The sequence below is a fragment of the Orycteropus afer genome, unplaced genomic scaffold (assembly GCF_000298275.1).
Source record: "Orycteropus afer afer isolate SDZICR_OR568_19922 unplaced genomic scaffold, OryAfe1.0 scaffold00026, whole genome shotgun sequence".
NCBI classification, from domain to species: Eukaryota; Metazoa; Chordata; class Mammalia; order Tubulidentata; family Orycteropodidae; genus Orycteropus; species Orycteropus afer.
Genome location: NW_006921613.1, coordinates 16,292,481 through 16,309,494, shown reverse-complemented (window position 1 = coordinate 16,309,494; position 17,014 = coordinate 16,292,481). Strand labels below are relative to the sequence as shown.

At 39.8% G+C, this 17,014-nt stretch overlaps 1 protein-coding gene across 1 annotated transcript in view; it reads left to right on the top strand.

Moving 5' to 3' along the window:
• Positions 1-8,673: 8,673 nt before the first annotated feature.
• Positions 8,674-17,014, top strand: part of GOLM2 (golgi membrane protein 2) — a 125,327-nt gene continuing 116,986 nt past the window's right edge. Inside the window, exon 1 of the mRNA XM_007935241.1 lies at positions 8,674-9,000. Within this exon, the coding sequence (XP_007933432.1) occupies positions 8,674-9,000 (327 nt within the window). The remainder of the gene's footprint in view (positions 9,001-17,014) is intronic.

Below are 17,014 nucleotides of genomic sequence, written 5' to 3'. Positions count from 1 at the left end.
AGTCAAATGCCTTAGGCACTACACCACCAGAGCTCCCATAATTAAAAATGTAATAGTAATTTAAGTAAATTTAATCTCATTCTTTACAATAGTTTCTCAGACTTTTTTTTAAGGAATATGATTTTGTAGGCATTTATTCAATATTTAGAGAAAGGTTGGTGACATTATAGATTCATTGATCCCTTTTAACTCCACCATGCCAATTCCACAAATTGAGAATGACTATTATAATAATAGTATTACAAGCAACAGTTAACATTTACTGAATTCTTGCTAAGTGTCAGCAACTAAGCACTCTACATGTATTAACTTATTTAACTCATACAATAACCATTGGCATTATTACTATTATTATCCCTATTTGTGGCAGAGATTGCTATTGGCCTCCTAATACAATTTTCTTTATTAAGAAACTCTAATTTTCAACTGAACATAATTGCACCACAGTAAAACTCTATTTCCTTGCCTCCCTGGTCTTTGGGTGTGACTGTGTGACTAATTTAAAATGAGAAGTAGAAATGTATGCTTGAAGAAGTCTCTAAAAATTGGAGGGTGTGCCTCCCTTCTTTCCTGCTACCTAGATCAAGAATGTCATGACTTATGCAAATATGAGTGTCACACCTTAGGGATGACAGAGCAATGACCCAGAAGGAAGCTGCCACACCATTCCTGGACAATCTACATTTGGATTTGTTTTATGTGAAAGAGAAGAAAATCCTACCTTGTCTAAATTACTTTTATTTCCCACACACATACTCCTATTATTTGTGGTCATGCTTAATCCTGACTGATATGCCATTTTAGAAATGAGAAAACTGGAACACTGAGCTTAATTACCTCACCTGATGGTACAACATTAAGAGACAGAGCTAGACTTTTAACTCTTACTCCAGAGTCCACATTACTCCTACAGTATATATTTCCTCTTTGTGGGTAAGGCATTGGGCTGCTAACCAGAAGGTCGGTGGTTCAAACCCACCAGCGGCTCCACAGGAGAAGATGAGGGGCTGCTTCCATAAAGATTTACAGACTTGGAAAAGCAATGGGGATCTCTATGAGTCTGAATCAACTCTATGGCAATGGGTTTGGGTTTTCTTGGTAAACAACTGTTAAGGAGCTCTAGTGGCACAGTGGTTAAAGCATTCAGCTGTTAATCAAAAGGTTGGCTGTTTGAACCCACTAGCTGTTCCACAGGAGAAAGATGAGGCAGGCTGCTACTGTAAAGATTTACAGCCTTGGAAACCCTGTGGGGGCAGTTCTACTCTGTCCTTTAGGGTTGCTATGAGTTGGAATCAATTCAATGGCAATGATGTTTTTATACAACTGTAGGAAATGTGTTTGACATGAGGAAGTAACTAAAAAAAAAAATGTGTGTTCTTTGGATCAATATTGGATGTAGGCTTCTATGGAAATGGGCAAGTTAGCCCACTCCAGCTGAGGCAATTCTGAAGTGAAGGAGTCTCACAGCTGAGGGCTGTCTGCTGGCAGCACCCCCAGCGACTGGGAAAATAGGTCTTTCATTCCTGAAGGGAGATCTGAGTGTTGCATTATAATATCCACTACCCATGTATGACATCATACTCCTCTCCTGTGCCCACTGAAGATAATCGATCATATTCTGTCTCACTTAGCCCAGAATACATTTTCTTGATCTTTTTAAATACAGGCATTGCTACTAACTGATTGGAGTTAGCACATAGCCTATTTGCCCTTTTCCCCTAACTATCCAAAACCTGGTTGATGTGGGGCTACAAAAGCTTGGGCCCCTTACTTCAACCCAGGATAACTTTGAAGGGCTATTCTAACTTCAGAGCTCCACGTGGACTTGGCTGAGGCTCTCATTGAGACTGCATAGCAGCCCAACTTCTCCTTCTGCCCATCCTATCTTCCTCCCACAAAATACTTCCTATTACTAGTCTCCACCTTGGAGTCTGTTTCCTGAGGGACTCAATTTGTGATACTCTGTCTTTATCCAATAATCAAGTCTTCCAAATTGAAAAGAGAAAAGAAGCTCTGGTGGCATAGTAGGTGAGGCATTTGGCTGTTAAGCAGAAGGCCAGTGGTTCAAATTCACTAGCTGCTCCATGGGAGGATGATGAGATAAATCTACTTCCGTAAAGATTTACAGCCTTGGAAACCCAATGGGGGCTGCTATGAGTTGGAATTGCACTTAACAATAGTTGTGGCACTTAACAACAACAACGAGTTGGAATATACTCGATAGCAGTGGGCTTAGTGTTAGTCTGAATTGCAAGTGAGGAGCTCTGGTGGTACCGTGATTAGGGCATTGGGCTGCTAACCAAGAGTTTGGTGACTTGAATTCACTAACTGCTTCACAGGAGAAAGATGAGGCAGTGCGCTTCCTTAAAGATTTATGGCCTTAGAAACCCTATGGAGTTGCTATGAATCAGAATCAACTTGATGCCAGTGGGTTTGGTTATTTGTTTAATTGAGAGAGAGATAATCAATTTTATTTATTTATTTTTGGGGGGGTCTTTTAAGTTTTTTTTTTTTTAATGTTTACTGTGATTTGGGTGAAAGTATACAGAGCAAATTCATTTTCCATACAGTTCATACACATAAATTTTGTTCCATGACATTGACTACAGTTCCCCACAACGTAACAGCTCTCTTCCTATCTCCTCCTCAAACTAATACATTTTAAGAAAAAGAAAATTCTGTTGTAGTTAACATTGTTTTGGTCTACCCAACAGTCTTTCTGCTTCTTGGTAACAAACTGCACATTGGCCACAGACCAGTGTCCTATGCAGGGCCAATCAGACATTACCTCTTGGGCCACAGTGATGGGCATGAATGGTAGACAAGTAATAAGGCTTAGACAGTCTAAGTCACTCCCTGGTAATTTTTGTACTGAAAGCTAGAAGACAGACATCTCTTGCCTTTTAGATCACGGAATTGGTAAAATGTAACTCTAGAGATCCTGGGGCTATTTTTCCGATCTACTAGAAAAAGCACCATCTGAAACAAAATAAAGCCAACTAAAGGATACAGGAACAGATATTCCTGCAGCACTGAGTCCCTGAAGGTACCCCAGTTTTTGGCTTACCTAGTTTAAGTTGAGTTTTGCCACTTGCAGTGGAAAGCATCTTGCCTAACACATCTGTGTATTTTTTTATTTCTAAGAGCTGCCACTTTCCTTAACCTGGATCTGTTGTTGTTAGGTGCCATTGAGTCATCTCCGACTCACAGCAACCCTATGTACAACAGAAGAAAACACTGCCTGGTCCTGTGCTAGCCCATTGTTGCAGCCACTGTGTCAATCCATCTCATTGAGGGCCTTCCCCCTTTTCATTGACCCTCCACTTTACCTGGCATGATATCCTTCTCCAGGGAATGGTCCCTTCTGACAACATGACCAAAGTATGTGAGACGAACTCTGGCCATTCTCACCTCTAAGGAATATTCCAGCTGCTCTTCTTCCAAGACAGATTTGTTAGCTCTTTTAGCAGTCCATGGTACTTTCAACATTTTTTGCTAACACCACAACTCAAAGGCACTGACTCTTCTTTGGTCTTCCTTATTCATTGTTCAGCTCTCACATGCATATGAGGTAATTGAAAATACCATGGGTTGTGTCAGGGACACCTGAGTCTTCAAGGAGACATCTTTGCTCTTCAGCACTTGAAAGAGGTCTTTTGCAGAAGACTTGCCCAATGCTATATGACATCTGATATCCTGACTGCTGCTTCCATTGGTGTTGATTGTAAAGCTAAGTAATACGAAGTTTTTGACAACTTCAATCTTTTCTCCATTTATCGTGATGCTACTTATTGGTCCAGTTGTGAAGGTTTTTGTTTTCTTTATATTGAGGTGCAATCCATAATGCAGACTTTAGTCTTCAATCTTCATCGGTGCTTCAAGTCATCTTCACGTTCAGTGAGCAAAGTGGTGTCCTCTGCAGAACACAGATTGTTAATGAGTCTTCCTCTAATCCTGATGCCATGTTCTTCTTCACATAGTCCAGCTTCTCGGATTATTTGCTCAGCATATAGATTGAATAAGTATGGTGAAAGGATACAACCCTGATGCATTCCCTTCTTGATTTTAAACCATGAAGTGTTCCTTTCTTCTGTTTGAACAACAGCTTCCTGGTCTATGTACAAATTCCTCACGAGTATAATTAAGTGTTCTGGAATTCCCATTCTTCTCAATGTTATCCATAATCTGTTATGATCCATACAATTGAATGCTTTTGCATAGTCAATAAAACACAAGTAAACATCTTTCTGGTATTCTTTGCTTTGCGCCAAGATCATCTGACATTAGCAATGACATTCCTCATTCCATGTCCTCTTCTGAATCCAGCTTGCATTTCTGGAAGTTCTATGTCAATATACTGCTGCAACCTTTTTTTTTTGTTGTTGTTGTTAATTATCTTCAGTAAGATTTTACTTGTGTGCGATATTTATGATATTGTTCAATAATTTCCACATTCTGTAGGACCACCTTTCTTTGGAATGGGTACAAATATGGATCTCTTCCAGTCAGCTGGCCAGGTAGCTATCTTCCAAATCTCTTGGCCCAGCCGAATGAGTGTCTCCAGTGTGGCATCTGTTTGTTGAAACATCTCAATGGGTATTTGTCAATTCCTAGAGCCTTGTTTCACACCACTTCCTTCAGTGCAGCTTCAACCTCTTCCTTCAATTCCATTGGTTCTTGATCATATGCCACTTCCTGAAATGGATGAACATCGACCAATTCTTTTTGGTATAGTGACTGTGTATTCTTTGCATCTTCTTTTGATGTTTCCTGCATCATTCAATATACTGCCCATAGAAGCTTTCAATAGGACAACTTGAGGCTTAAATTTTTTCTTCAGTTCTTTTAGCTTGAAAAATGCTGAGCATGTTCTTCTCTTTTAGCTCCCAACTCCATGTCTTTGCACATTTCATTGTAATAATTGACTTTGTCTTCTTGAGCTGTTCTTTGAAATCTTCTGTTCAGCTCTTTTATCTTGCCATTTCTTCCATTTGGTTTAGCTACTCTTTGCTCAAGGATAAGTTTCAGAGTCTCTTCTGATATCCATTTTGGTCTTTTCTTTCTTTCCTGTTTTTTTAATGACCTTCTGCTTTCTTTATGGATGATGTTCTTGATGTCATCCCACAATTCCTCTGGTTTTCGGTTACTGGTGTTCAATGTATCATCTCTATGCTTTAGATGGTCTCAAAATTCAGGAGGGACAAACTCAAGGTCATATTTTGGCTCTCGTAGACTTGTTTTAATGATCAACTTCAACATGAACTTACGAACTTGCAAATTTAGAACCTAGGTTCTAAATATTGGGGAATAAACTATAAAATAATTCACCCCTCTACCCAAGTCCAGCATGCCGAACTTTTTATAAATCAACATATATTAAAAAAATATGTGCCAAATGGTGTTTTGGGCCAGAAAAGGGTTAGGATTGTACAAGAGAAACAAATGACATAATTTTTGCCTTTAAACAAGACTGTATACAAACATAAAATTTTCGATCCAACCTTACTTGCCACTCTACAGATGCTTATTCCCCACATAAATCTTAAAATACTACTTGTTGTTGTTGTTATGTGCCGTCGAGTTGGACCTGACTCATAGCAACCACTCCTTGGGTTTGTGAGGCAGTTATCACTACAGAAGTAGATTGCCCAACCCTTTTTCCGAGGAGTGGCTGGTGGGTCATACTACTTACCTGTGGTTATATTGTCTTTCCAGTTATATTTATACCTACAGTTGATATCTAAAATTAATAAGTTCCAAAAGATAGGAATTGACTTTTCTTGAAAATAAAATTTTATTTTAGAATAGTTTTAGACCTGCATATTGTGAAGCTAGTCTGACTTGACGGCACATAACAACAAGTTCCTATATACCCTATACCCACTCTCCTAACGTACCTACTTTAGTACATTACATTTGTCATAATCAATGAACAAGTATTAATACTTTGTTATTAACTAAAGCCATTCTGATTTCCTTAGTTTTCGCCTAATGTTTTTCTGTTCCAGGAGCCATTATATTTAGTTGTCAAGTCTACTTAGGATTCTTTTCACTGTGAAAGTTTTCAGATTTTCCTTGTTTTTGATGGCCTTGACAGTTTTGAAGAGTACTGGTCAGATATTTTGTGCCCTCAATTGGGATTTGTCTTTTTGTCAGGATTAGAATGGGATTATAAATTTCTGAGAAGACCACAAAGTGTCACATACTTACTATCAACACGACTATTGATGTTTAATCTTGATCATTTGACTCATGAATTTGAATTTTACTTTAATGTAATATTTAACCCGGAACCAGAGTTCTTTTATATTGTTTTGATAATATCTGGATTGGGCTCATTGGTAGGGAGAGATGGCTTGATTTTTTTTTTTTTTAACCCCCTGGGAGAAAGGCAGAAAGAAGATTGGCCTTTATGCTTCATCCTGTTACTAACTAGATGTATGACTTCGGCAAGTTACTTTTGCATCTGTAAAATGGGATAATGGTAATATAAGAGTTCTTTTAAGCATCTAATGAGAAAATGTATGTGTATGTGTTTTGTACAATATTACTCTTTTAGCTCTGTCATAATCCCATTTAAAGATGAAAGCACTTTTGGGAAGAGTAATATTTGAAGCAGTTATCACTTTACAAAATAATATTCAACGACAGGCTCAGCAGAGCAAGGATGATATGAAGTTGAGGAAAGGAGAAATGAGAAGGCTCCTTATAGTACCTGTGCATTTTGGTCCTATTACAAAGTCAGCTTGTCATCTGAGTGGTGGCAAAGAGCTAGTTCGGTGGTTTTAATTTTGCTGTATAGTATCTGTCAGAGAAAAACAACTGCTCTCTGAACATGAAATAATTCTTTCAGGCTACTTTAGGACCATTAGGCAATTAACTTTATTTTTGAAATGGCCAGGAAGCTTCAAATATCACAAGTCTCCTGCTTGAAATCATACGACTTTGGTTTAAATAGAAATACCAAATTTTTGCTTTCTTAAGGTTTTATACTCATGCAAATTCTTGAACTTGAGGTCTGAAAAATGAAACAACTCCATTTTCTTCTTAAACAGGTGAGAGCTAGTAACTATTTTTAATGCCCAGAAGAAATAATGTAAACAAGAGATGGGACTTGCTCTGCATAACTATAGTTAATGCTGAACACATAGCAACATTTGTATATGTATAGGTATAATGCAGAAAACAAAGGTTTTAAAGCCCAAGTATCTGGACCCAATCCTAACTTTGCCTCAGACAGGATATGGAGGCTTTGAGAGTTTCCAAACATATCTGCGCCTTGGATTCTTTGTTGTAGAACTGTGTTGTTTAAAGGATAATGAGAACAGGTACTCAAAACCAATTTTGAGGAAAGAAGGCTGGGCAATCTACTTCCGTAGTGATACTGCCTCAGAAACCCAAGGAGGGGTCGCTATGAGTCCAGTCCGACTAGACGGCACATAACAACACAACATCATTCTAAGGAGACCTCACTGGTGCAGTGGTTACAGAGCTTGGCTGTTAACCAAAAGGCGCGCTCTTCAGGAGAAATACGTGGCTGTCTACTTCTGTAAAGAAGTACATACTGCCTCAGAAACCCTATGGGGCAGTTCTATTTTGTCCCAGAGTCACTATGAATCGGAATCAACAACACGGCAGTGGATTTGTTTTCTAGCTCAGAATAGGCTCACTGTCCCTAACAGTACATTACTACTTATCGCTCATTGAGGGCACCTTCTAGACTTTCTATTTGGAAGCCCCGCTCAAGCAGCAGCACGTTTAAGAACAGAGCTCGCTCACCAGATTCAGAAGTTCTTTCCATTCGTGAAAGCAGTAACCTTGGAAACCAGACTGCCACTACTTTTTCAGCTATAAAGCTTTCTCCTGTTTTTCTGTTATGTTTGGGGCACCGCTATAGTGTAGTTTCACTCTCGCTCACCGTTACCCCCCACGTCGTTAGCAGAAACGAGGAAAACCCCTTCCACTGAGGCAAGTACAAAACCTCTCTAGTCGCCCCCTTGGCCTCAGCTCAACGACTGTTTCTCCTACAAAGAGGTCGTAGTCCCAGATAGCCTCAAATACAAAAACTCTCACGAAGGAGAGAGCAAGACAGGAACTAGATCTCGGATCAAGGAAATCAAGCAGGTAAGACCTAAAGGGACCCTGGCCCAGGTACCAGAGCCACTCACCAGCACCAAACTTAACCCAGCATCCTCCCCAACAGGGATAACATCGCGAGATAAGGCCCCAAGAAGCGAGAGAAAGCCCACCTTCTCGCGAGAAGAGGGGGCGTCGGCGGAAACTAGGAAATGGCCCCCTGGGTGACCCAGACCCAACCAGTAGGCGGGGCCAGTTGTAAATCCACCCCCTTCCGGCTTTTTTCCCCGCCCCCAACTCCGAGGTGTTGGGTTTGGGGTACTGGCTGCTGGGTTTTCTTGGTTCCAGCCCGTGGGTGCAAGGTCGGGTTCAAAACCTCCAGAACTCGCTTTGGCCTGTTTTGTGGAGGGGGGGCGGGGAGGGGCCTGCGGCTTGCGGCCCCGCCCCCTTCTCCAGTTCGCCCGCGGGCGAATCAGGCAGCCTCCTTCTCCGTCCGGCCTTGGGGCCGCGTCCCCGGGGCAGCTCAGCAGTCGAGGCCTGAGTTTCTGTCTGCAGGTGTCGACAGCGAGGTCCCGCGGCACAGCCAGGTTCGGCCCCATGGTGGGGTTCGGGGCTAACCGGCGGGCTGGCCGCCTGCCCTCCCTCGTGCTGGTGGTGCTGCTGGTGGTGATCGCCATCCTCGCTTTCAATTACTGGAGCATCTCCTCCCGCCACGTCCTGCTTCAGGAGGAGGTGGCTGAGCTGCAGGGCCAGGTCCAACGCACCGAGGTGGCCCGCGGACGCCTGGAAAAGCGTAATTCCGACCTCCTGCTCTTGGTAGACTCGCACAAGAAACAGATCGACCAGAAGGAGGCCGATTACGGCCGCCTCAGCAGCCGGCTGCAGGCCAGAGAGGGCCTGGGAAAAAGATGCGAGGATGACAAGGTAAGGATGAGCTCTTTTCCCTTAGCCCCCATAACCCGCTAGTTTCTTTCAGGCCGGGAAGTGGGCGAGTTAGCCTCCGAGCGGTGGCTTTAATCCTTTCTAGGATTGCAGTCCTGGAGGGATCCCCTTATCCCCAACAACCCTGTTTCTGTCTTTCTCTTCCCATTTTATCTCTGCCATCCTTTTCCATCATTTCAGTCCCTGCCACACGAACCTGGCTGTAAATTCTTATTCTCAAGAGTGAAGTCTGTGTGGATGCCGCCTTTTCTCCAAACTGAACTGCTGAGCTGGCAGTAGTAGTCTCTGGCCTAAGTAGCCGCTTTGCGTTCACAAACACAGAAATCTGGAGACTGCCAGGTTTGGTGTGAGATTTGTTGCCTCATCTTTATTCCGTGCACACTGATCAATATTAATTTCGTTATTTAAAGAATGGAGCTTAATTATTATGGTGATCATGATGGTCACCTTACAGTTTTTAAATAATATGTCTTTTCTTAAGTATCTATAGGGTGATGTGTTAAGTAATTAAAGAATCAGATATTACTGCCTATTTGTGATAAAAATGTTAATGATAGGTGGGCCTTGGAGCCATTTGTGAGCCACACATGTGACTTGGACATAGTTAATCCATAATTATGTACTCAATTTATATTGTTAACAAAATTAGCCAAATAGGGTCTAAAAATATTTTCTAAGCAATAGAATCTCATGTCAGTGACTTCATAACAATGAAATTTTGTATGCTTAAGTAACTATTAAATTTGGTGTTTTATGCAGATGGAAAGCCATACAGACTTTTAAATTTAAGAAATCTAAAGCTGGATTTATAACCACACCTGCTAGTAAATAACTTTTGTTTTCACCAGTATATTTGGAGATATATTAGTAGTTTTAACTTTTGCAACTTCTTTTGGTATGGCAAAGTTGTGAAAATTTCTGCCCCTCTTTGGATATCTTTGTATTGTTTTTTGTGCTATTATAATTACAAGGTATTTTTTTTAATGTATCTTGCCTATTATATTAGAATCATTTATAATAAATCATTATAAATTAAAATTTCCATGAGCTTCCTACTTCCCTATTGTCATCAGCTTTACCTTGCATATCATTTCATCAAGACTGTGGCCCTGAGGTAAGTGCTTCCCTCTCTCCCTTCTCTTCACAATGTAGACATCTTCTAAGCAGGAACAGGAATCAGTAGATTTGTGTATATTACACTCTGAGCCCTGAAGACCACAAAACACTGCATAGGAGTAGGCAAAAGTCCATGAAATTTTGGAGTATTAAAATGAGATCTTCATACTTGGCGGTTTAAACCACCAGCCCCTCCACGGAAGAAAGATGTGGCAGTCTTTGTCCGTAAAGATTTACAGCCTTGGAAACTGTGAGACAGTTCTGCTCTGTCCTGTAGGGTCACCATGAGTTGGAGTCAACAAAAATAAGTTTGTTCTGTTTTGTTTGGTACCTATCTCTGTAAATAGCCCCTTTAGTAAATTCTCTGTAGCTTAATCACATTTGGTGATTTTATCTGCCAGGATCATGATTGGGTTTGGTGTGGGTGCCTACTTGGAATGGTCAGGCATTATTATTCAAAATCTTCTCTCTGATCTCAAAGGAAAGAAGTCTTTTCTAATAATTCATATTCTGGATTCCATTTCTTTTCTCCACTGGACTGTTATTATCAATCTCTTCCAATAGGTTTCACTTTTAACTTCAACCTTGTATGAATGTCCTGTGTTCTAAAAATTTTAAATTCCTCTACATGTTCTTCTCTCAATCATCTGATTTTTTTTTTATGCTTTAACTGCTAACCTCTCATTATTGGTAGTCTATAAATGCTCCATCTACTTCCTCTTTTTCCTTCTCATTCTAATCTTTTTTTATTGTCTTTCATCCTTCTTTCCTCCCCTTTTCCAATGTTCTTCTCTTGAAGGTCACAAGTGATAGTCTTCCTAGTCAAATTCAAAGAATATTTTATTTTCTTAAACTGTTTAATCTCTCTGTAGTTTGGTCCTGTTGATTGTCTCTGTTACCTGTCTTGCTTCTGTAATAATTCTCCATGTTCTCTATTTTCTTCATTATCTTCTTTGTTGGATTTTCCCCCCTTCCTACTATCTAATAATAGACACTATTCTCAGACTTTTGTTTTCCCCCTTACTGCAATACTTCTCAGAATACAATTTGAGCAAACGTTCAGAGGTAGTCTGGAGAAAAATGAAAACCTTTTTGAAGGAAAATGTTAAGTAGAATATTCTCCATTTGGAGTTCATAATCCCTGATAGAGTATAAAGGCTCTAAAAAATCCATTATTAAAGAAGCCTGTTTAATTTTGTTGAACCCAAACCCATTACCATCAGATTGACTCCTGTCTTTCACAGTTTATTTGGGCTTAGATTACTGTTTTTATGGCCCTCCCCCACTTTTTTAAATCACAGTAATACTCTTTATTTTTTTTTTTATTTTAAGAGCTTTATGGTCCACTTGTTATCGTGGTACCAAAGAATATAGCAAAACACAACAGTTTGGGAAATGCTGTCCTGTATATCTTAACTACTTTTAAGCATTTTACTAATATGCTCTTTTTTTAAAATTGTGATTTTAAAGTTTACAGAGCAAATTCATTTTCCATGCAGCAGTTCATACACATTTTGTTTCATGACATTAATTGCAATCCCCATAATGTAACAACTCTCTTCGCACTCCTTTTTTGGGTTACCTTTTGCCTGTGTCCTCCTTTCCTGTATATTCCTGCCCTCTGAGCTATCTTCCTGTGCAAATACTGCCATTCTCATCTCCCATGATTGATTGTTCTAAGGAGTGTACCTACTTGTTACAAATGTACACTTTGTATGCCTGTCTGTTGTTTGGCTGGAAGCCATGGGAATAAATTCAATTCCAGGTCTAAAGGGTGATTAGGGGCCGTAGTCTCAGGGGTTTCACCACTCTATCAGACCAGTAAGCCTGGTCTTTTTTTATGATTTTTAATTTTGTTCCATGTTTTTCTCCACTCTGTCCAGGATTTCCAATTTGATCCCTTTCTGAGTGGTAGCTGGGCACCATCTATTTCTTGTTTCATGGTCATATAGGCAGAGGTTCGGGCTGTCCGTTAGTCCCTTGGACTAATTGTTTCCATGTGAGCATTTGACTAATATGCTTTGCATCTGAGTCACAAATCTGTATCTCTTATTTATATGCCAATTCCATATTTTGAGCTAGCTATGACATCTTTTTTGAGGTGCTTATGAATAGCTATCCTTGAGGTCAATGACAAGGCTCTGAGATGTTTAAGAGAAAGGAGAGTCTTGGTCTAGATGAGCTATACTTAGAATTTGTGTTTCAGAGATGTTTCCTTTGTTGCTGCCACTCCCTTGATATCTGGAGAAGTAAACAGTAGATTAAAAAGCCCTCAAAGATTTAAAGTCTCCAGATATAGGTTAGAGGTATAGCTCAGTTTCCAGCTAAGCACTTTGAGCCTGTTTCCTCAACTGTAAAATGGGATTCATAGTACCTACTTAATAGTATTGTGCAGATCTGAGATCACATATATGTGAAAGTAGCAAACTTGACACTACAAATCATATTGTGGAGAAAAAAGCAAACCCTGGAGCGTCTGATTTTCTGTAACTGACCTAAAAGCCTTTGATTGCTTCATCTCTGTGGGTGGGGGGTGGAGAAGTAAACTTGACAGTTAAATGTGTCTCTTCCTTTTTGAAACAGGCTCATTAATGTTAACTTTATCTTCGCTGAGTAAAGTCTTGCCTTTCAGGATTTTTACCCATAGTAGACCCTGGTGGTGGCTTACTCAGTAGCTGTTTATACGCCTTTCACATTTGCGGACAAGCCTTAATTTGTTCTGTGTATACCTTTTGCCCTGTGATTCCTGATTGATCCTTGTGATTAGTTTAGGAAGGGACTTATGATTTGGCCAGTGAGTTATGAGGAAATCTGGGTAAAGATTCCTTGGTCCTTAAAAGAGTCACACATGTACCTCTGTGACATTCTTTCCAGAAACCTAAAATTCCCAGTCTAATCATGAGAAAGCATCAGATGAACCCATAATGAAGGACATTCTATGATATACCTGATCAGTATTCTTCAAAAGAGTCACACTTGAAGAGGTGGTCTCTACTTCTCTGCCAGATGTTGCATCTGCATGTGGTAACTGAAATTGAAGTGCCAGAGGGCCAGGAGGGTTAGCTAACAGATAGATGTGGCACTGAAAATGACAGGGTAGAATACTGATACTTGTCAGAATGAGATAAAATTATTTTTTCATTGTTTAAGCTAGTCAAGATACAATTTCCTAAGTTGCAGTCTAAAGCATCCTGTGAATGTTCTCATTGCCAAGGTGATATCTGGGTATAGGTTAAATCTTATATGTCCCCAAGACAATTTGGCAATGGCCTCAAATCTGTAGGGTTTTTTTTGTTTGTTTGAGTTCTTCAGGAGTCATTATTGTCTTATCTTAAAGTACCAACATTGGTTTTAGATGCCTACCTAGATATGTTCTTCACAGCCTCCTAGAGATTCTGTGGAGCCATGACTCCCTCCCCCTCCCACATATCTAATACATATTCTGCACCAAAGATTCCTTTACCCTGTTCAGTCACCTTAGAAACAATGGGCGTGTGTGTTAGGCAAGGCAGTCTTTGCTTACGCTATCTTTTTTTTGGAAAAATAAACTTTCAATTTTTAGAACAGTTTTAGATTTACAGAGTTATTGAAAAGCAGCAATACCTCTCATTTAACTGTTAACCTTTCATTATTGGTAGTCTATAAATGCTCCATCTACTTCCTCTTTTTCATTCTCATTCTAATCTTTTTTTATTGTCTTTCATCCTTCTTTCCTCCCCTTTTCCAATGCTATTCTCTTGAAGGTCACAAGTGATAGTCTTCCTAGTCAAATTCAAAGAATATTTTCTATTCTCAAACTATACTTCACACTCAGTTTCCCCTATTTTTAACATCTTTTACATTAAGATACCTTTGTTACAATTAATGAACCAGTATTGATATGTTTATTCTTGAGTCCATACTTTATTCAGATTTCCTTAGTAACAGTGTAGTGAATTGCTTAATATGGCACTTCCAGCCATTTTCCTCCATTTTGTAATGTATTATAAATCTTTGTCTCTATGCTTGTTTAGAGTAGGATGCATCTTGATTTCCACCTTGCTAGAGCTTGTGACTCAAGTCATCACCCTTAGCTTCTTTGAGTGTATATATGTGAATGTTCTGGGAAAGTTCACTCCAGTTCTGCATTTAGTTTGCCATCATATCATCTCAAGCTGGACTTGAGACAGCAGCTGTCATCTGACCTGCGGATTTGGGTTCACCAACCCCTATAGCCACGTGATTTGGGAGAATCCTCCAGACCTATTCACGAACCTGGGACTTGCCTGCCTGCCAGCTTCCTGGCCTCCACCACCACTACATGAGCCATTTCCTTGGGAGTTTGTGAGTTCTGTGAGATGTTACAGCAAAATACAGAGCCCTAAGACAGGAGGCAGATTGCTGAGGGGAGAGGAGGAGTTGATATTAGAGATGATGGAATGCCACGGCAGTTTGGAAAAGTTGGACAATTTGGGACATCTTTAACCTCTGCCTCATAGGGATTAGCCTTGTGCTGATCTTTCTAAAAGAAATTATTCAAGCGCTTAGTCTTTACCTAAATGTCCTTTTCCTATTCCAGGTTCTCACCTAGGATGCCATATTACGTTGAGTAGTCACTTCTCCTTAGGCTTATCTTAGTTGTGGCCGTTTTTTAGATTTTTTTCTTGTTTCTGATGACCTTGAGAGTTTTGAAGAGTTTTGGTCTGGTATTTTGTAGACTGTTCCTCAACAGGGATTTGTCTGATACTTTACTCAGGATTAGACTTGGGTTATGAGTTTTTGAGAGGAAGACCACAAAGGTAAAGTGCTGTTCTCATCATTTTAAATATACATGCTATCAGCGTGACTTATCATTGTTGATGTTGATTACCTAGCTTTTAAAGGTTTCTTCACTGTAAAAGTACTTTTTTTCCCACTCCTTTTTCATACTGTACTCTTTGGAAGAAAGTCACTATATGCAGCCCACACTCAAGGAGTGGGGAATTACTCTCTACTTCCTTAAGAACAGAATATCTACATAAACTATTTGGGATTCTTCTGTATGGGGGATTTGTCTCTGCTTCCCCCTTTTACTAATTTATTCAGTCATTTATTTATATCAGTGTGGACTCATGGATGTTTGTAGTTTGGCTTACAATCCAATACTGCTTTATTTTCTTGCTCAAATTGTTTCATTATTGGCCTTTGGTGAGCTTTCAGGTGGCTACTGCATCTTTTTTATATGCCTGTCATTGTGTTTTGTTTTGATTTTTTTTTTCTTAACACTTTCTTAAATTTTGGTGTTATAAAGTGTTCCAGGTTCATATTGTGTATTTCCTCCATCTGTCCTAGGATCAGCCATTTCTCCAAAGGTTGGAGCCCAGGTTCCTTTAATTGGGAGATGGTATTGGTGCTGTTGTTGTTGTTGTTCTGTGCCATTGAGTCGGATCCAACTCATAGCGACCCCTCCTTGGATTGCTGAGGCCGTATCAGTATGGAAGTAGATTGCCCAACCTTCCTTCCAAGAAGTGGCTGGTGGGTTTGAACCACCAGCCTTCTGGTTAGCAGTCAAGTGCCTTAGACACTATGCTACCAGACCTAGGTGTGCTTATCACTACTATTGGGCTGTCTTTTGAAATCTAGGAATTTCTGCTCTATAAGAAACAGATGATCTTTGAACTCTTCCAATTTATTTTACCATCCTGCTTTTTTCAGTGTTTTACCTGGGCTATTAGAACACAGAAATTCTTTACAGGAGCTTGCAATTGCCTCTGTTAGTGTCCAGAGAAGTGAGAGACAAGCCTCACTTCTCTGGGATTCCCTCAGATTTACATTGATTTTTCCCTATCCCTTAAAGAGTTTCAGCTTGGAGGGGAATGTGTGAAATACACTCTGCCTTCTCTTACCTCTTTCTACCAGAAAGGCCCTTCCTTCTATTTCCTGGGTATAGAGCATTTCCTTCATCCTAACTTACTACCTATATTGTTGTTCTTAGGGACTGTCAAGTTGATTTTGACTCAGGAACCCTGTGTAATAGAATAGAACTGCCCTGTGAGTTTTCTCAGTTGTAGTCTTTATGGAGCAGATTGTGAGGTCTTTCTCTCATGGAACTGCTGGGTGGGTTGAAACCTCTATCCTTTTGATTAGCAGCACAGTTCTTTAACCACTATACCGACAGAGCTGCTTATGAATAGCTGTGAAACACTGCCTGATGTGTTACTGGAGAGCTCCATAAGAACTCAAACCAAAAAAACAGAACAAGCACAAATATTCAGCAAACACTAAAACAACAGCAAGAAAGGAAATGATAACACGATTCATAAACATAATGAGCTCAGCACAGAAAATAATATGGACCAAAGAAATCAGGGACACCATGAAAAAACACATAACAAAATGACAGCAACCAATTCATACTTGTTGATAATTACATTGAATGTTAATGAATTAAATGTACCACTCAAGAGACAGAGAGTTGCAGATTGGGTAAGAAAACAAAACCCATCAATATGCTGTCTACAAGAGACACACTTTAGAGACAAAGACAAAAATAGACTAAAAATCAAAGGTTGGAAAAAGATAAAGCTAGCAAATAGCAGCTGTAAAAGAACAGGAGTGGCAATATTAATTTCTGATCAAATTGACTTTAAGACAAAAACCACCATATGAGACAAGGAAGGACGTTATATAATGATTAAAGAAACAATTGAACAACAAGATATAATCATAATAAATATCTATGGACTCAATGAAAGGGCCCCAAAATACATAAATCAGAGTTTAAAAGAGTTGAAAAGGCAAATAGATGACTCCACAGTCACAGTTGTTGTTGTTGTTATGTGCCGTCGAGTCGGCCCCGACTCATAGCGACCCCTCCTTGGGTTTCCGAGGCAGTATCACTACGGAAGTAGGAATGCCCAAC